This window comes from Rhincodon typus, chromosome 1 (genome assembly GCF_021869965.1).
Source record: "Rhincodon typus isolate 14 chromosome 1, sRhiTyp1.1, whole genome shotgun sequence".
NCBI classification, from domain to species: domain Eukaryota; kingdom Metazoa; phylum Chordata; class Chondrichthyes; order Orectolobiformes; family Rhincodontidae; genus Rhincodon; species Rhincodon typus.
In genome coordinates, this window is record NC_063332.1 from 176,888,505 (window position 1) to 176,909,810 (window position 21,306).

Below are 21,306 nucleotides of genomic sequence, written 5' to 3' on the forward strand. Positions count from 1 at the left end.
CGAAAAGGCTGAAGAGATACTGAAAGGACAAATTCTCAAACAGTGAAAAAAAGATTGAACATTGGCATTCAAGCAACATTATGTCAACATCAAAAAATCATAAGGAAGAGAAAAAGAATGATCTCCACTTCGCTATCTTTGCCTATAATTGTTTCCTGGTCCAGCCCTGACAGCCCTTTGCAGTAAAGAATTCCATAGATTCACTACCCTCTGAGAGAAAAGAATCTTCATCTCTATCTTAAATGGGTGACCCCTTATTCTGAGATCATGTCTCTGGTCCTAGATTCTCCCCAACAGAAAACCACCTCTTCACATCTAACCCGTCAAGTTCCCTAAGAATTGAATATGTTTCAATAAGGTCTCCTAGAAACATAAAAAACAAAGGCAGCAGTTTTTTGTTTAAAAAGTTCTGAAGAAGGATCACCAGATCAGAAACATTAACTCTGATTTCTCTCACAGATGCTGCCAGACCTAGAGGTTTTCCAGCAATTTCTGTTTTTGTTGATGACAGGGGTTGGGATAAGGACATGAAAGAAGGTGCCCAGGCCCTAAAATTCTTGAACTTGATATTGAGTCCTGAAGGCTGCAGAGATCCCAAACAGAAAGAGGTGATGTTTTCCCAGCTTGTGCTGTTTCACTGGATCACTACAGCAAGCCTCAAATAGAGATATTGGTCAGGAAACATGGTGATGTGTTGAAGTGGCAGGCAACAGGAAGCTCAGGGTCAGTTTTGTAGACAGAATGTAGGTGTTCTGCAAAGCAGTCACAGAGTCTGCACTTTGCTTCCCCATAGTAGAGGAGCGGGTAGAGTAGACAAGAGTGAGTGAAGTACAGGTAAAGCATCCCCACAGCCCCTGGGCTCCTTCCCCTGCAATCGCAGATGGTGCAACACCTGCCAGTTTACTTCCTCTCTCCTCACTATCCAAGGCCCCAAACACACATCCATGCCGAACAGATATCCTAAATTAATCTAGTCCCATTTGCCGGTATTTGGCCCATATCTCTCTCAACCCTACCTATTCAGTTACCCATCCAGACACCCTTTATCTGCATTTCACTCAATCTGGTCTCCTCTGCATTGGGGAAGCAAAGTGCAGGCTCAGTGACTGCTTTGCAGAACACCTATATTCTGTCTACAAAAAATGACCCTGAGCTTCCAGTTGCCTGCCACTTCAACATACCACCTTGTTCCTTGGCCAACATCTCTGTTTGGGAGCTGCATTGGGGAAGGGGGAGGCAGCGGGGCATTTAGGCAGTGCAAAAAAAGACCCTGAGCTTCCAGTTGTCTTTCACTTTAACACACCACTCTGTTCCCTGGCTAACATCTCTGTTTCAGGCTTGCTGCGGTGCTCCAGCAAAGCTCAGCCTAAGGTGGAAGAACAACACCTCATTTTCGACTTGGGGCTCCCTGCAGCCCCAGGACTCGATATCGAGTTCAAAGATTTTAGGGCTTAAGCTCCCCTACGTCCTCGCCCCTGACGAAGGGTTTCGGTCCAAACTGTTGACTTTCCTGTTACTCGGATGCTACCAAACCCATTGAGCTTTTGTCCAGCAACGTTTTGTTTCTCATTTACAGCGTCCGCAGTTCTTCCGGTGGTTTGAAAGGATGCTCTTTCCCGCGCTTCCGGTCATTTGAGCATGAACCAATCAGAAGCGGCCATTTGGCAGTTACGCAGCAGCCAATCAGCGGTGCGGTGACGTCATGGTACGCGCCCGCTAGGTGCGCGCGCAGGTGACCGGCTGAAGGGGCGGGGCTTGGCTCAGCGCGCGCGGAGCTCGTTATCCCGGAGTCGCTCGAGCTCGAGCCCGAGCCCAAGTGCAGTCCCCGCCAACATGGTGCTCGACACACTCGCCAGGATCATCAAAGTGCAGCTGCCCGCCTACTTGAAGCGGATTCCTATTCCCGAGACTCTGGGTGGATTCGCCCGGTTGACAGGTTAGGGCTGCGGGATGAGCGAATGTGGGGGGCCCCTGGTCACGGGACGGAGCGAGAGACAGAGCAGAGAGAGAGAGAGAGAAAGTGCTCGAGGCCGGGAGAGCCCGAGGTTGGGGGCTCCATGGACGCGGGAATGGTTTGGGGGTGAAGCCTTATACCGGTTTGGGCAGGTACAGCGAGTCTTCACCTCTGATTGATACCCCAGTGTCTGTCAGTCATTGTGCTGTAGCCTGATCGTGTGTGTGTGTGTGTGTCTGAGGCTGTGGTCTGCTCTTTCTCCAGGATGTACTATTCGCTGATCAGGATGTACTATTCACTAAACACCTGGAAAATCAACATCATCTTGCAACCAGCAAACCACCAAGATCAATGTGAAATTCTGGAAAACGTTCAAACTTCTTGATATGCTGTGATCCTCCTTTTTGATGATGGGAGGCATAGATGACAAAGTTCATCACTCCCCTCACTGTACCAGCTCACCTTTCAGCTGATTGAAGAAGGAATGTTTGAGCAGCAGGATCTCAGACAGGAGCAAGATCATAGTTTGCCACACAGCAGTGATCCATCTGCTCCTAATGCTTTAGAGGCTTAAACATGTACAGTAGGTACCCTGAAGATCTGTGAAAGTACCAGCAGCAGTGTCTAAGCAATATCCTCCAAATCCAGTGAGAAGAAAGGTGGTCTTATAGCAGTGATGTTAATCTCTCAAAATGCTGCACACAGCATTTTGCCTTCCAAGGTTGCCTGTTACAGTAGGAGACTTCTGGTCCTCAAATTTGTTTTTCGAGGACCATGGTTATGACTTGACCTCAAGTTCCACTGCTTACCTGTCACATGCTGAAGAACGGCCATGTACTCCCAGCCACCCGCATCTGATGACCCCAAATGGGAACCGGTCCCATCACTGACACCTTACAACCTGATGCAGTGCCTGTGTGGCAGGTATCATCAGTTCACACCTTGGTCTGGCTCTCTTCTCTGGCACTTGCTCCTTGTTTGAGCATCTCCCCTTGTTCTAGTCCCACACCACCTTTCTTCACTGCTTTCCCCCCTCCGTTTCTGCACTAAATGACTTCTCATCCTGTGTGATCTCAGCCTCCAACTCATCATGTGGCTTGTTCTCACTTCTTTTTCTGTCTTCCAAACATTCTTGAAGAGGTCAAACTTACTCACCAACTCATAGAGACGTACAGCACAGAAACAGACCCTTTGGTCCACTCATCCATGCCGAACAGATATCCTAAATTAATCTACTCCCATTTGCTGGTATTTGGCCATATCTGTCTCAACCCTACCTATTCAATTACCCATCCAGACACCCTTTAAATGTTGTCATTGTACAAACCTGCACCACTTCTTCTGGCAGCTCATTCCATACATGCACCACTGTCAGTGTGACAATGTTACCCCTCGGATTCCTTTTAAATCTTTTCCCCTCTTACCTTAAACCTATGTTGTCTAGTTTATGGACTCTACCATCTCTGGGAAAACACCTTGCCTATTCAGCCTATCAATGCCCCTGAAGGTTTTATAAACCTCTAAGTCCACCCCTCAGCCTCTAACATTCCAGGGAAAATATCTCCAGTCTATTCACCCTCTCCCTATAGCTCAAACCCTTCAACCCTGGCAACAATCTAGTAAATCTTTTCTGAACACTTTTAAATTTTAACTTCTTTCTTATACCAGGGAGATCAGAATTGAATGCAAAAGTGATCTAACCAATGTCCTGTACAGCCACAACATGGCATCCTAACTCCTACATGTGATGCACTGACCAATTAAGGCAGGTGTACCAAATGCCGCCTTCACGACCCTGTCTACCTGCGACTCGACTTTCAAGGAACTATGCCCCAAGGTCTCTTTGTTTGGTAACACTTCCCGAAACCCTAACATTAAGTGTACAGGATCTGCCCTGATTTGCCTTGCCAAAATGCAACATCTCCCGTTTATCTAAATTAAACTCCATCTGTCACACCTCGGCCCATTGGTCCATCTGATCAAGGTCCTGTTGTACTCTGAGATAACCCTCTTCACCCTCCCCTACCCCACCAATTTTGGTTTCATCTGCAAACTTACTAACCATACCTCTTATATTCACATCCAAATCATTTATGTAAAATGACAAAAAGCGGTGGACCAGCACCAATCCTTGCAGCACCCCTCTGGTCATAGGCCTCCAGTCCAAATAGCAGCCAGCCACCACCAGCCTCTGTCTCCTACCTTCAAGCCAATTTTGTATCCACATTTTATTCGTTTGTGGAACAAAAAACAGAAGTTGCTGGGAGTTCAGCAGGTCTGGCAGCATCTGTGAAGAAAAAATCAGAGTTAATGTTTTGGGTCTGGCGACCCTTCCTCAAAACAGTTCTGAGGAAGGTTCACTGGACCTGAAATGTTAATTCTGATTTTTTTCTTCACAGATGCTGCCAGACTGCTGAGCTTCCAGCAACTTCTGTTTTTATTCATTTGTGGGATGTGTGTATCGTTGGCTGGCCAGTGCTTATTGCCCATCCCTACTTGCCTTGAGAAGGTGGTGGTGAGCTGCCTCATGAACCACTGCAGTCCACCTAAAGTGGGTTGATCCACAATGCCACTGGGGAGAGAATTCCAGGATTTTGACTCAGCAACAGTGAAGGAACGGCAAAATATTTCCAAGTCAGGATGGTGAGTGGCCTGGAGAACTTGAAGGTGGTGGTGTTCCCATATATCTGCTGCCCTTATCCTTCTAGATGGAAGTGATTGTAGGTTTTGCAGGTGCTGTCTGAGGATCTTTGATGAATTTCTGCAGTGTATCTTATAGATAGTACACACTGCTGCTACTGTTCCTCGGTGGTGGAGGGAGTGCATGTTTGTGGATTTGGTGCCATTCAAGCAGGCTGCTTTGTCTTGGATGATGTCAAGCTTCTTGAGTGTTGTTGGGGCTGCACCCATCCAGGGAGTATTCTATCTCACTGCTGACTTGTCCCATGTAGTTGGTGGACAGTCTTTGGGGAGTCAGGAGGTGAGTTACTCACAGCAGTATCCCTAGTTTCTGACCTGCTCTTGTAGCCACTGTGTTTATGTGCTGAGTCCAGTTGAGGATCTGGTCAGTGATTAAACCCCAGGTCATTGATAGTGGAGGATTCAGTGATGGTAACACCGTTGAATGTCAAGGGGCAGTGGTTACATTGTCTCTTATTGGTGATGGTCATAGCCTGGTCTTTGTGTGGCAAAAATGTTACTTAAAAAGGCTAGCTCTCCCTGGACTCTATGTGATGTAACCTTGCTAACCAGTCTGCTATGCGGAACCTTGTCAAGTACCTTGCTGAAGGCTATATAGACAAAGTCCACCGCTCTGCCTTCATCAGTCTCACATGCAACTTCCTGGTTTGTGGTCAAGCAGAATGGAGAAGGCCACTCCTCCCCCACCTCTCTCTTTTATCTGCAGCTCTCTCAAGTCCCACATACAGTCCTGAAGAACTGTAATATCCGAAACATTGACTGATTCTTTCCTCCAGATGCTGTCTGGCTTGCTGTGTTTTTCCAGCCTCCTGTTTGTCTACCTGGATTCCAGCATCTGCAGTTTTATTTTGTCTTTAACTGAACACATCAGTAGTCTTCAGGATAGGCAGAGGCAACATTAAGGCATTGGTAGAAGCTATGAAAAGCTCATATTACCCAACCGTTCAAGCAGCATTGGCAGTGTCTGCATATCAAGCATCGGACTTATGAGCCATCTTGCAACCTGAAGGGGAGCAAGTAATCTTCAATCTTGAGGGACTGTCTAAGAAAGAAAAATAGTTACTTTTCTCATAACCACTCGACCTCTTGAAGCAATGTATAGCCAATAGAATACCGTTGAAGTATTGTCAGTTGTTATTCAGGAACCGAGTAGGTCGGGAGTATCTGTGGTGAGAGAAATTGGCGTTTCAGGTTTGCAACAGTGCTTCAGAACCTTTAACTCAGGTAGGCTCAATTGTGTTACTGAGCAATTACGCACCCTCCTAAGGAACTAACATTGAGCAGTGGGAGCGTTTGCTAGGTAAGGATTTGGCATAAAACTTATACATCATTTATGTCTGCTTATGAGAGTTGCTGGTCCAGCATTTGTTGCCTGTCCATAATGACCTTTGAGGTGATGGTGGGCTGACTTCACAAACCATTACAGTGCTGATAAGGAGGGAGTTCCAGGATTTTGACGCAGCGACACTGAATGAAGAACAATATATTCCAAGTCAGGAGGGGATCTTGCAAGTAGTGTTCCTTTGTGTCTGCTACCCTTGTCCTTCAGATGTTAGAGGTTGTAGGTTTGGAAGGTGCTATTGAAGGAGCCTTGGTGAATTTCTGCAATGCATCTGCTACACTTCTGCCAGTGTATCAGTGGTGAAGGGAATTGAACGCTTGGATGCGTTGACGCAGGGTCTGCTGCTTCCACTATGTGATATGTGATGGGGTTGGCTAGGAGGAAGTGTCTGTTCAGCATGTGGTAGAATGGATTATGCTACTTGACAGGTAAACAGTGCAACTTGAGCTCAAAACATAACCAATCTCCTTAAATTAACTGGCTCTAATTGAGAAGATTTGCCAGACAGTTGTGGAGTGGGTAGTTTTAAAAGTAGTCAACAGAGAGCAGAATTGCCTCAGTAATTAAATATACATTGTATTAATGATTCGTTTAAAAGTACTTGACTGAGAGTGCCTTGGGATGCCCAGTGGTTGTGAATAGTGCAATTGAAATGCAAGTCTGTCTTATTGCTTCCATTAACCAATGGGTACAGCTTTCGAGAACAGAAACAGAAGTTGCTGGAAAAGCTCAGCAGGCCTGGCAGTATCTGTGAAGAAAAAATCAGAGTTGACCTTTCTGGTCCAGTGACCCTTCCTCCGAACTGATGGTAGCTGGAAAACGTCGGCTTATATGCAGAAATTAGGGAGGGGGTGGTGGGGTAGGGAGTAAATGATAGGATACAGCCCGAAAAGAGAGAGAGAAGAGCAGTTGGATAGACTGCTCACCAGACCCACAATGTTAACTGATTTTTTTCTTTACAGATGCTGCTAGACCTGCTAAGCTTTTCCAGCAACTTCTGGTTTTGTTGCTGGATAGGCAAAGGAGTTGATGATAATCTAGCTGGGAGGGTAAATAGTTGTTACTGGGAACTGTTAGTGACTAACAATAAGCAGTGTGTAATGACAATTTTGTGATAACCAGGACAGGTGTGTGGGGTAAGGGCCTAGGAAATGGGAGAGTTTAGGCCCTAAAGTTATTGAATTCAATATTGAGTCCGGAGGGCTATATACAGTTGCCTAGATTCTCCTATCGGGTGGTGTCCTCTTTCCATCCAACCCGCTAGTACTCCTGAATATCTTGTATATTTCAATCAAGTCAGCACTTGCTCTTCTAAATTTCAGTGCATACAATCCTAATCTGTCCAACCTTTCCTAGTAAGAGATTCTGCCTATTCCAGATATGTGCCTCCGCACATTTATATCCTTTCTTAAATAAGGTGACCAATACTGTACTTACTCACATGTGTCTCGTGTGTCCTGTATAACTGAAGCTTAATCTTCCTATTTTTATATTTAAGGGAAATAAAAACAACTAATAACATTCCACTTGGTTTCCAATTTACTTGCTGTACTGGCATAAAACTTTTCGTAATTCATATGTGATGACGCTCAGATTCCCCCTACATTTGGAACTCTGCAATTTCTCACCATTTAGATAATGTTTCTTTTCTTTCCTGCCAAAATGGACAATTTCGAATTTTCCCACATTATCCTCCATTTACCAGATTTTTGACCCTTAATCACTCACTTAATCTATCTATACATTTTTTTTTTGTTTTCTTATGTTCTTCGCAATTTACTTGCCTACCTATTATTGTGTCATGAGCAAATTTGGCAAGCATACCTTGAACCAAGTCACTTATATTAATTATAAATTGTTACAGTCTGAGCATCAATCCCAGTGGCACACCATGTGTTGCATCTTGCCAATCTGAAGCCGCCTCATTATTCCTACTCGGTTTCCTGATCCCTAGTCAATCTTCTATCCATACAAATATTCTACTCAATACATCATGAGTTTTTATTTTCCATAATAACCTTTGTGGCATTTTGGAAATTTGAGCAACATCTATCCAAAGCTCGTGTTATTTCCTCAAAGAACGCCAATAGATTGATTAAACATAGTTTTGTGACAGGGAAATTATGTTGATTGCCAAGTTACCTTGAACTTATGTAAGTATCCTGAAAACTCACTTAATAGTAGCTTCTAACATTTTCCTTATGACAAATGTTAAGCTAACTATTCTTCTTTGTTTTCCCTCCCTTTGTGAATAAAGGAGTTATACTTGTTGTCTTCGATTCCAATGACTGTACTAGAATCGAGGAAATTTTGGAAAATTAGAACCAACACATCAACTACCTCACAAGCCAATTCTTTTAAGACTCTAGGATGCGAGCCCATCAGCATCTGGGCATTTGTAAGCCCTCGACCTTAAAACCTTATTCAATACTACTTCTCAGGTGAATGTACTTTTCCTGAGTTCCTCCTTGTTCCACTTCCTGATATATATCTACTTCTGGGATGTTACGTGTATCCTCTGTAGTGAGAAATAGTGGAAAAATACCTGTTTTAAACTCATTTTCTGTAGGATCCAAATTTTTTTTAAAAGTTAACAAAGTTCAGTGGTTTTGCAAGTATATGTTTATATTTCAATCTGGGTTTCTAATTTTCCCTCAGTTTTATTTGTCATTTTTTTTTGTTGTTTTTCTGTCTGTTCAGTTTATTCATTTTTGCACATTTACACACTGTTTCTTTAAGTTTGATACTATATTTAACATTTCTAGTTAACCGTAGATTGTGGGATTTTTCTTAACTCTTTCAAATGCATCTACTCTGTACATTCTGAAATAGCCCCTTAAATGTCTGCCACTGCATCTGTATAGTGTGTCCTTTGACCTAACTTGCTCATTCACTTTAGTCTGCTCCCAAGGTCACTCATCTTTTCCTCAAACTGAATGCAAAATTCAATCATGGAAACATAGAAAATAGGAGCAGGAGTAGGCCAATCGGCCTTTCAAGCCTGCTGTGCTATTTATTATGATCACGGACTGATCATTCAATTCAGTGTCCTGTTCTAGCTTTCTCCCCGTCCCTTTTATGAATTTAGCCCTAAGAGCTATACCGGTGTTCTTCTTTAAAACATTGTGTTTTGGCCTCAACTGCTTTCTGTGATAGAGAATTCCGCAGGCTTACCACTCTTGGTGTAAAAAATTCTCCTCATGTCAGTTCTAAATGACCTACCTTGTATCCTTCAACTATGATCCCTGGTTATGGACTCCCCTGCCATCAGGAGAATCTTGCAAGTACCCTGTATAATCCTGTTGGAATTTTATAGGTTTCTGTGAAATTTCCCCCATCCTTCTTCTAAACTCCAGTGAATATTGTCACAACTCTTCTAGTATCCCAGGAATCAGTCTGATAAACATTCTGTTTCTCTTCCTCCATAGCCGTAACATCCTTCCTCAAATAAGGAAACCAAAACTGCGCATGATATTACAGGTGTAGTCTCGTAAAGGCTGTGTACAATTGTAGCAAAATATCCATGCTCCTGTCCTCGAATGTCCTTGCTATGAAGGCTGACATACCGCCTTTATTGCCTGATGCACCTGCATGCTTACTTTCAGTGACTGGTGTACAGCAACACCCATGTCTCCTTGCACTTCACCCTTTCCCAATCTATCGTTATTCTGCATCCTGTTTTTGCCACCAAAATGGATAGCCTCACATTTATCCAGATTATACTTCATCTGCTATGCATTTGCCCACTCACTCAGCTTGTCCAAATCGCACTAAAGCATCTCTGCATCCTCCTCACAGTTCACTTTTCCACCCAGCTTTGTGTCATCTGAAAATATGGAGATGTTGTATTCAGTTCCCTCTTCTAAAGAATTAATTTATAGATCCATGTGATACCCCACCAGTCACTGTGTGCCACTCTGGGAGAAGGCTATTTACTCCTACTGTTTGTTTATTGTCTGCCAACCAGTTCTGTATCCATGTTAAACTATTGTGTGAAAGAAACAGAAATGTCAGCAGCACTTTTAATACATTGTTTTCCGTCATGAGCCATTTCTATGTTTTTGCTATTATTTTACTATAATTATAAAATTTACAAAGGAAACAAATTGTTCTGCTTCGGTGGCATAATGCAGTGTCTCTTTCTTAAGTTTAAAAACATCTTGAATATTGTATTTTCAACACTATTCTAGTTGTAATATTCATTCTTAGCAGTTCAGTTGACTGGGCAGTTGGTTTGTAATGCAGGATGATGCCAATAGCACAAGTTGAATTTGCCCACTGGCTGAGGTAGCTGTAAAGGTCTTTCCTTCTCAACCTTTCTCTTCACCTGAGGGATGGTGACCCTCGGTTAAATGACCACCAGTCGTCTTTTTTTCAAGAGAGCGGCCCTGTGGCCCTTTGGGACTATGGTGACTTTACTTCATTCTTTGCAGTAGCAATGTGAGGCTACAGCTATCTGGATAATACCAATGTAAATCAGTCTTCAATGATAAATTAACTTTAATATCTGAAAGTTTGCCAAAAATGTCCCTATCTGTGTACTAAGTTTTCATTAAAATCCACCCATTAGTTTTGAGACACATTATTTTCAGTTAAATAAAATAACACTTCCTAAAACATTGCCTTCTCCACTGAAGGTAGATAGAGGTAACCTGCAGAATTTCACTTTATTTTCCCTTCCTCTCTCTTTTCCAAATTAGTGTTCAACTTGCAGCATACTTTTTCAATATCTGGTGCTTTTAATTAAATAAAAATATAATTGGGTATAAATTCATTCATAACTTTACTGAACTGTGCTGTTTTTCAGATTTATTTGCTAATTCATTCTCCTCCTATTGCCCACAGTCGCAGAATGGCTGCGATTACTGCCATTTCTTGGGGTTCTTGCACTGCTCGGCTACCTGGCTGTACGACCTTTCATTCCCCGCAAGAAACAGCAGAAAGACAGCCTGATTAATCTAAAGATCCAGAAAGAAAATCCCAAAGTGGTTAATGAAATCAACATTGAAGATCTACAGTTCACCAAGGCAGCATACTGCAGGTGTTGGCGATCAAAGACGGTAATGATGTTTGGCATTCTGTGGGGCAGCCTAGACACAGGCATGTTTAAAATGATTTTCTGACAATATAGCAAATTAATTGACCTCTTTAATCGGAGATTTTTCCTCAATTTGAATGTAAAAACAAATAGCATACAATCTAGTAGCCCTTGTCCACTGTTGTAAAGAACATGTGACTTAAAAGTTAATATAAACAATAACCTTAATTATTGTAAACCTGACATTTCAAGGAGTGAATAATGAGCACCGAGGAAGAACTTACCTACTCAGTTTAAATAGCTAACTGTTCCCACAAAAAAAACAAAGCCAGGAGTCTTGATAAGTGAAAGTCAGTTCATTTTGCAACAGATTCATTCTAGGATTATTTGCAATTTGTTCACATACGTTCACTTAGTCTGCTGCTCAATTTTTACCACTTACGATGCTGCAGCATCATAATTATCAAGGAAATAGGTTGCTGACATTTGACTGAAATAATCTGGTGTGATCTATTTTTTGACTGTCTAAATTCATGCTGATGTTATCCTTCAATCAGGATGCTGGAGGCGGCAAAATCAGAGTCTATGATTCAGACAAATCTTCACATTCTTCAGAGTAGCCTATTTTGAAATGAGTTGAATAGGATTTGTTGATAAATAAATTATGTTGGCTTTTTTATTTTTCTTTCCCTCCTGAAGATCATAGTTAATCCTGTGTACAATTCCACAAGTGGCAAAAGTGACTATTAAATTTAGGTAATAGGTGTAAGACATGGTTGGACCATGAGGCTTGTCACTTGTGGAATGGCCTGGTGTTCATGTGCACATTCCAGCATTGGCAAAAGATGCAATCTTTCAAAAGAGCTGAAATCTTATTTGTTTATTTAAGTGAATGCAAAAGGTCACACTATTTAGCAGGAAATTCTTCCCATTGATCTTGTCAGCATTTTCTGTTGAGCATCAAGAACAGTTTAAGGCAAGGTTGACTTTACAATGTATGGGACCATTGCTACTGATTGGTCTGTATAATTGACTGCAAAATAGTCTTCAAAAATAATTTGTTTCTTAATGACTTTGGGAAGTCCTGGAAACAGATTTGTGTTCTTAAATATGTTTTCATTCTTCTCACCCAAAATGTTTTGGGTTGACAACGGAAAGGCAATGAATATCGTAATGTTTCTTCAACCATGTCAATTCTTTCACACTAACACTGTTGGACATGATTCAAAGGGATCATTAATAGGAAAGCAAACTACGTCAGCTGCTGGAAATTTGAAATAAAAACGGTGCAAGTCAGGCAGGCCGCACCTGAGAGAGAACCAGTTACTGTTTCCTATCAGTTACCCTTCTTCAGAAATATAACAATGTCAATAGCTCACTCTTCGTCTACATATGTGTTTTGTTTCTGTAGTGATTAGAAACCAGGTGGACCTTGTTGACTACAAGGACATTGATTTGGATTGTTAACCTGGGCCAATCGGGAAGCCCTGGCCGACCAATATAAACCGGGGATCTGACTCCGAGCTGGCTACCCACAGCCAGTGTATTGTGTGAACTAGTGAATTGAAGGATGACTTGGTGACGGGACCTGGCCTTTGTGCCGTTATTTCAGTGGATGGGTCCTGGACTTAACTTTTGTGTATGAGCTGCGGACCAAGCCTCCGTGTGTGTACTGTGCTGAAAAATATGTATAAACGGGGATTTAGAATCTCCTCAGTTCAGGAGACTGACTCCAAGCTGGCTGGCCACAACCAACATACTGTGCACAAGTAAATAGAGGGTAACTTGGTGACGGGATACTGGCCTCTGCACAATTATTTCAGTTTCTTTACTCATTCACATTCCCTTTGGCTTCTGTACCTGTAATGAAACCTGTCATTAAATCTCTCCTGCTCTCCACTGTATCCCACACCTTTTTGGTCTTTGTCCCTACTCCACCTTTCACTTGCTCATATTTGTCTTTCCCTCCGTTCTGATGAAATGTCATCAACCTGAAATATTTATTCTCGCGCTCTCTCTCTCTCTGTCCACAGATCCTACCTGACCTGCTGACTATTTTGCAGCATTTTCCATTCTCGTATCAAACATAATATTTTGGTGTGATCCCAGCTGATGGTAAAACTAGACAAGGCAGACCCCAATCTCAGTCTGAGCTGGCTTGATAGATTGTTAGTTTTTTTTTAGTATTTGAAACAAACTCATTAGAAATGTCAGACAGGTTCAACCCTTTTACTGCAATAGCAACTTCACAGGTACTCAAATCTCAATTAAGTGTCACCTTGCTTCCATGCTAAGGCCAAATCTCATTTGGCAAAGCTTTAATCAGTCTGTCTTCGGCATGTTTCTGCATTCACTCTGCTATATGATTTAGTTAATGTCTTTTCTGAGACCCTTAAAAGAACTGCTAATCAAGCTCACTTACTCTTTAACATGTGCTCTTTTTAAACTGTCTTCAATAGCCTTGTAAAATAGTTTCCTATTTGACACCCCAAAAACCTTCTGTCTCTGAAGCTTCTGTCTTGCTGACTTTTAAGTCTTTCAGGATGAATTTTTTTGTGGAGCCTGCTAAACTAAAAGCACATCTGTCTTTATCTCTCTGAATGAACATGCACTTTGCCTCTTCTTTTGAATGATTTTGACTTTGTTATTGGGCTTGTGCTGCTAGGCAACAGCAGCTTTTTTTCCCTTCTACCCTTTTTCTAGTGCACTGAACTATGCACCTCAAGGATTTAGCTGCCTTGTTAAAGTACACGTATAAGCAAACTCGAGACACCCCAATGCCACTCGCGAGACAAATTTAAAATGAAATTTAACATCTTGGCCCCATCTTAGCATATTATTATAGAAGTGAAGTTAAATTTAAATCTGTATCATTCATCCAGTCCAGAACCCAGGTTCTCAAGCAATAATACAGTTATGAACCTTTGTCATTGTTAAGGCTGAAAATGAGAGTCCTGTGGTTGGTTCAGAGCCTTATGAGTGAATGGCAGAAGCAGATCTATGCAATTTCTCCCCTTTCTAAAGCATTTTGAAAGGTAGCAATGATTTATTAGTCATTCATTATCAATTAATCACAAACTATCAGCTTGTAGTAATCTGGCCAATATGAAGTTTGTTCCCCAATGATTTAATTTTCAGAAGGTCACACTATTTATCAGTGTTGTGACATAAAGTGGTGGGAATCTTTCTTTTGCATTTCTGTGATTTAATGTCATCTTAAAACTGGGTTACCTCTAACATTGGAAATGTCATATTTTATAATATAAAATGTTTGCTGTAACAGCCAAAACAGATTGTAGGCTTGTACAGTGCTCTGTAATCAGTAGCTGACTGGTTTTGTTTTCTCTTCATAGTTCCCGGTTTGTGACGGGTCTCACAACAAACACAATGAATTGACGGGTGATAATGTGGGTCCATTGATCATTAAGAAGAAAGAAGTATAACATTTTTTATTCTTTAATCATGGCATCATATGTTTTGAGATGTAAAGATCATTTGTAAAGTGTAACCATTAACAGTCAGTAAATGTATCTTTACAGTGAAATTTGTACAGATAAATTGTAAAGCTTTACTTGTCACTAACAAATGTCTAATTTGTCAATGTACAGTAAATAAAATTGGGCAATCTACTCCTTACTATCATGATTAAAAAAGTAAGCAATTGTTTAAAATTGGATTTTTTTTTTATTCCTTCATTGAGATGATGGCTTTGAATTTGCAAGTTATTTTTGAACTTTTGATTCCTTAGTTTTATATAGAAGACAATGTACACTGTCTCGAGTGCTCTCGTTTATGAATATCTTTTTGTGGAAGTGCAAATCATTTTCAGTTGCCAAAATAAATCTAAGCCATTTGAGTCTGTTGGAGGGAATTCACTGATGTTCAGAATTTTCTTTTACTGAACAGTTCCCACTTTCTGCATTGGTGTTGTGAACCCTTTTGCTTTTGCTGGTACTCCCATTTTATATTTTAAAAAATCCAAGAATTCTTTTCAATGTGGCAGCAGTACAGCAAGCTTTTTAGTAACCGGCAACTGTGGGACCAGAAACGTGCTGGTTAGAACATAGAACATGGAACATTACAGCGCAGTACAGGCCCTTCGGCCCTCGATGTTGCGCCGACCTGTGAAACCAATCTGAAGCCCATCTAACCTAAACTATTCCATTATCATCCATATGTTTATCCAATGACCATTTAAATGCCCTTAAAGTGGGCGAGTCTACTATTTTTGCAGGCAGGGCATTCCACGCCCTTACTACTCTCTGAGTAAAGAACCTACCTCTGACATCTGTCCTATACCCCTCAATTTAAAGCTATGTCCCCTCGTGCTAGCCATCACCATCTGGGAAAAAGGCTCCCACTGTCCACCCTATCTAATCCTCTGATGATCTTGTATGTCTCTATCAAGTCACCTCTTAACCTTCTTCTCTCTAACGAAAACAGCCTCAAAACCCTCAGCCTTTCCTCATAAGACCTTCCCTCCATACCAGGCAACATCCTGGTCAATCTCCTCTGCACCCTTTCCAATGCTTCCACATCCTTCCTATAATGCGGTGACCAGAACTGTACGCAATACTCCAAGTGCGGCCGCACCAGAGTTTTGTACAGCTGCAACATGACCTCATGGCTCCGAAACTCAATCCCTCTACCAATAAAACCTAACATACTGTACGCCTTCTTAACAACGCTATCAACCTGGGTGGCAACTTTCAGTGATCTATGCACATGGACACCGAGATCTTTCTGCTCATCCACACTACCAAGAATCTTACCATTAGCCCAGTACTCTCTATTCCTGTTACTCCTTCCAAAAGGATCAAATATTCAGGTCAATCAAGAGGTCCACGTAATCAATGTAAAAACAGAAAAACTAAGTAATAGAAACGGAAAGCAGAGTGTATACACATCACTGTTATACTTTATTTACACCATAAATCACTTAAATAATAATGGAACTTTGTCTTAAATAAAACTTACTGATAGAGAGCTCAGACATTGCAATAATGCAGTAAATTTCTGGTATTTGAGATAGATCATTTTTGCTGGTTTATCGAGAGCTCTGGTTCATAAGGTGCCAGTTAAAACAAAGTTTGCTGTATTGCATTCTGTATAAAAATTGCACAAAATATTTGTTTTGCATAATGTGAAATTTATTGCTGGTGCTTAGCAGCACTTGTCAAGTTGTAGATCCAAACCTCTGTATGCTAAAAGACTCTTTAACTTTCTTGTATAAGCAGTGAGGCAGAACTTGTGTAATAAACAGAACTTGTTGCATGGTGGTGAGACTTTTTTTTTGGTAAAAGCAAATTGATTGATTAACTAGGAGGGCAAACCCTTCCACCGGTGAACGTGCATTTGCTGAAACCCCTAATATGGAGCAGTGTATTTCCCATGTTGCAGTTAAGACCACAACATATAGAAGCAGAGTTAGACCATTCAGCCCATTGAGTCTGCTCTGCCATTCGATCATGGCTGATATGTTTTTCAACCTCATTCTCCTGCCTTCTTCCCCCATAACCCATAAACCCCTTACTAAGAGAACATATCTGTCATTGCTTCAATCACTTGACCTCCACAGCCCTCTGTGTAATTGAGTTCCACAAATGCACCACCCTCTGGCTGAATTCTCCCTCATCTCAGTTCTAAAGAGTCATGTCTTCATTCTGAGACTGTGCCCTCGGGTCCTCGTCTTTCCTACTAGTGGAAACATCGTTTTCATGTCTGCTTTATCCAAGCCTTTAAGTAGTCCATAAACTTCCTTGAGATTCTCTTCCCCTGCCCCCACACGTCCCATTCTTCTCAACTGCTCCTCATATGACAAGCCATTTATCTCCAACATCATTCTCTTAAACCTCCTCCAAGGCAGCATATCATTTCTTTATATATGGGTGCCAAAACTACTCTCAATATTCCAAATATGGTCTGACCAAAGCCATATGCAGGCTTAGTAGTACATCCTGCTCTTGTATTCCAGCCATCTTGATTTGAGTGCTAATATTACATTTGCCTTCCTAACTGCTAACTCAACCTGTTAATCATAAGAGAATCCTGAATTAGGACTCCCAAGTCCCTTTGTGCTTTGTATTTCTGAAGCCTTTCCTTGTTTAAAAAATATTCTGTCTCTCCTTCCTACCAAATTGCATAACCTCACACTTTCCCACATTGTATCCCATCTGCCACTTATTTGTCCACTGTCTGAGCCTGTCCAACTCTTTCTGCAGCTTCCCCAACACTACCTATCCCTCTACCTATCTTTATGTCATCTGCAGACTTAGCAAAATGCTCTCAGTTCCTTCGTCTGGATCATTAATGTATAATGTGAATGGTTGGGATCACAACCACTGACCCCTGCACAACTTCACTAGTCACTGGCTGCCATCATGAAAAAGACCCCTTTATCTCTACTCTCTGTCTCCTGCCAGTCAGCCAATCCTCTATCCATACCAGTACCTTGCCCCCAACATTGCGGGCTCTTATTTAGGAGCCTCCTACGTGATTCCTTGTCAAAGGCCTTCTGAAAATCCAAATACATCACATGCAGTGGCTCTCTTTTCTAACTTGCTCGTTACCTCCTCAACGAATTCTAATACATTTGTCAGGCATGACCTTCCCCTTGACAAAGCCGTGCTGACTTAATCCTACTTTACATGCACTTCCAAGTACTCCATGATCTCATCCCTAATAATAGACTCTAAACAACTGAGGTCAGGCTAATTGGCCAATAGTTTTCCGTCTTGCTGGGGACTCCCTTTCCTTCTAAACAAGGTGTTTCGTTAGCCATTTTCAAAGTCCTGTGGAACCCTCCCTGACTCCAATGATTTCCAAAAGATCACCACAAATATCTCCACAATCTCCTCAGCTATCTCCTTCAGAATCCTGGGGTGTAGTCCATCTAGTCTGGGTGATTTATCCACCATCAGGCCATTCAGCTTCCCCAGCACCTGCTCCTTCGTGATCTTAGTGATGGCCATTATGCTCACCTGTTTGAAGAGTCTTTCGGGAGTGGTTAGTAGTGAATGAGACCATAAATGATACTAGATTTAAACACTGAAAACATGATGTGGGCTTATACTCTGTCTTCTGCCTATAAACTGCACTGAAGGTAGGGAAGTAAATTATTCCAGTTCTCTGCCTTGAAAATTAGCTCCAGTACTGTGGGTTAAACTCCAATCTTGTACTTTTAGAACTGAGGTTATAGACCAGAATGTATCTTATCAACATGCACCAAAACTGTGACCGGTGAATGGACTCTGTCAGTAATAGAGTTTGGAATCTATATCTAAACCATTTTCCTTTCTTGATACTGATTTTAATGAATTATTGATTCATGGTTGTCCTGTTCTGTTCTAGCACAACAGTCTTTAGCTCTCAATCTTTCTGTGGTGACTGTCAGAATTCTGAAGGGATGAAGAGCTTGAATTTTTGGTCTATTCTCTCTTAACATAATCTCTTTCTCTGTTTGGAATGGTCTTAAGTATTTTCACCTTCAATGTTGACTTTATGGGGCCACTGAAATCAGATTGCTTCACTTTTCTTCATATGTCTGTTTCAGTTTGTAATAGAGGAAGAAAGTAACTATTTCCTAATCAACCTGTGAAAAGATGTTATTACACACCTTTGAAGCAGGTGGGACTTCTGACACTACCACTGCACCACAAGAACCTCCTAGAGAGAGGAAAATACTGGTGTTGCATCATTAAACAACACGTTGGATTAATTTGAGTGATGATCTTGTTTCATATTTGTCAGGAGGACAAACACTTAGGGGCTCTGAGCAGTTTTAGCCTCCAGTTCATTAACAATGAGAGTTCTACAGCTGCAGTTCTTGAGGAGCCTGGTAGGAGGCGGCAATATTTATGTCTAATTACTGATATTAAGCACTGCCTTTGGTTTATCTAAAACCTTTATGTGGTAGATCCCTTTGAAACTTCTTGTGGATCCCGCCAAGATAGCAGATACTTAGTTGAGAATTGCTACTCTATGTAATTGTGGAGCTGCTAATCACTGTGAGGTAACCCTACTGTATCTTGCTTACTTGAAGGATGAGGAATACCAGGGAGGTGAGCAAGTGCATGTGAAGAGATTCCACATTCTCCCGGCGTCTGCATGGGTTTCCTCTGAATGCTCCAGTTTCCTGCTATAAGTTTGGCTATACTATATTGCCCTGTAGTGTCCAGCAATGTGCATGTGATCTACAGCGTTCAAATAGAATTATCTCTGTTTAGGATTTACTGGGAATGGAGAAGATATTTAAATCATACTTTTGATAGTTCTCATTTGGGAGATGATCCTTTGTTTTCTCATACAGCAAGAAAGGCCACCATCCCTAAAAAGTGCTTTGTATTAATGAGATTCCAGGATGGCACCAGTATTATAGTGAAAATGTCCATAAGTTATTTACTTTCATGGGATGTAGATATTACTGGTCCATTATTACCCATTCCTAATTGCCTTTTTTGGAGGTGTGGTGAGCTGTTGCCTTGAAGATCAGTTGTCCATGCAGTGAATGTTCCTGCTCATTGCTTTAAGATAGGGAGTTCCAGGATTTATATTCAATCCTGCCTCTTACAATGAAGAAGTTTGCAGACGATAAAATGGTTGTGTGACATCAATGATAGGGCAGGGAGTTCTGCTTTTCAGGAAGATGTTTGTTTCTCAATCAGACTCATCTAAAGCAAAGGTGATTCATTAATATCCTCCCCATTTTTAGGTTTTGAATCTTTTCAATTTTTAGGAATATATATCTATATTTAAAGACTATCTGGGAAATAAAAACTGGAAGATTTTGTTGAGGTTGTACAAGGCATTGGTGTGGCCAGTTTTAGAATATTGCATATTCACCCTGCTATGGGAAAGATGTTGTTAAACTAGAAAGGGTACAGAAAAAATTAACAGCCATGTTGCCAGTACTGGAGGGTTTGAGTTATAATGAGAGGTTGGATAAGCTGGGACTTTTTTTCTTAAAGCATCAGAGGCTGAGGTTATTGAGGTTTATAAAATCATGAACGGCATAGATAAGGTGAATAGCCAAGGTCTTTTTTCCAAAGGTAGGTTTGAGGTGAGAGGGGAAAGATTTAAAAGGAACCTGAGGAGCAACTTTTTCATATAAAGGATGGTGCATATATGGAAAGTGCTGCCAGAGGAAATGGTAAATGCAGGTACAATTAGAACATTTAAAAGATATTTGGACAGGTACGTGAATAGGAAAGGTTTAAGAGAGATATGGGCCAAACGCAGGCTAACGGTTCAGTTCAGTTCAAAAAACCTGGTCAGCATGGATGACCAGAAGGATTTGTTTCTGTGCTGTATGACTGTTACTCTATAATTATTTGGGCACTTTCTAGATTGAAAAGGATTCTTACCATGTGATTATCTTCGGCAACTGGTGTACAAGGACACCCATGTCTCATTGCACATTCCCTTCTCTCAATTTATAGCCATACAGATAATCATCCACCTTTCTGTTTTTGCTACTAAACTGGATAACCACATATTTATCCACTATATACTTCATTTGTCACTTAGCTTGTCCAAATCACATTGAAGCATCTCTGCATTCTCCTCACAGCTCATGTTCCCACCTACTGTGTGGTGTCTGAAAACATGGAGATATTACTTTTAGTCCCTCATCTAAGTCATTAACATATATTGTGAATAGCTGGGGTCCTATCACTGCGTTGGCCCATGGGTCACTGCCTGCCATTCGGAAAAAGACACGTTTATTTCTTTTCTTTGTTTCCTGCCTGCTAACCAGTGTTCTATCTATCTCAATCCACTACCCCCAAATCAATGTGCTTTAATTTTACACACTGATTTCTTATATGGGACTTTGTCAAAAGCCTTTGAATTTTCAAATAAACCACTGACTCCCCTTCATCAACTCTGCCAGCAACATTCTCAAAAAACACCAGGAGTTTTGTCAAGCATGATTTTTCTTTTGTAAATCTGATCCTGCCACTGTTTTCCAAGTTCTCTGCTATTAAATATTTTATAATGGACTCTAGCATTTCCCCAATACTGATGACAGGTGGAATGGTAATGCATCCACTATTTCTAGAGCCACTGCCTTAAGTACTCTGGGTTATATTGCCCTGTAGTGTCCAGCAATATGCAGGTTAGGTGGATTAGCCACGGTAAATGTGGGTTTCCGAGGATAGGGTGGGTTCAGGTGGGATGTTCTTTGGAGGGCCAGTGCAGGCTCAATGGGCCAAATGCCTCTTTCTGCATTGTAGGGATTTATCACAGTTCTAAGACTACTCATACTCTGTTTTC

At 41.4% G+C, this 21,306-nt stretch overlaps 1 protein-coding gene across 1 annotated transcript; it reads left to right on the plus strand.

Annotated features, from left to right (window-relative positions):
• Nucleotides 1–1,712: 1,712 nt before the first annotated feature.
• On the plus strand, nt 1,713–16,308 carry cisd2 (CDGSH iron sulfur domain 2). Its single transcript, XM_020535913.2, has 3 exons — nt 1,713–1,936; nt 10,842–11,056; nt 14,388–16,308. The coding sequence occupies exons 1-3, from the start codon at nt 1,834–1,836 to the stop codon at nt 14,475–14,477; spliced, it is 408 nt and encodes a 135-aa protein (XP_020391502.1). The 5' UTR covers nt 1,713–1,833; the 3' UTR covers nt 14,478–16,308.
• Nucleotides 16,309–21,306: the final 4,998 nt, after the last annotated feature.

Coding starts and splice junctions, on each gene's coding strand:
- cisd2 (XM_020535913.2), top strand. CDS start 1,834: ATGGTGCTCGACACACTCGCCAGGATCATCAAAGTGCAGCTGCCCGCC. Junction 1,937..10,841: donor TGGATTCGCCCGGTTGACAG/GTTAGGGCTGCG, acceptor TATTGCCCACAG/TCGCAGAATGGCTGCGATTA. Junction 11,057..14,387: donor GGTGTTGGCGATCAAAGACG/GTAATGATGTTT, acceptor TTCTCTTCATAG/TTCCCGGTTTGTGACGGGTC.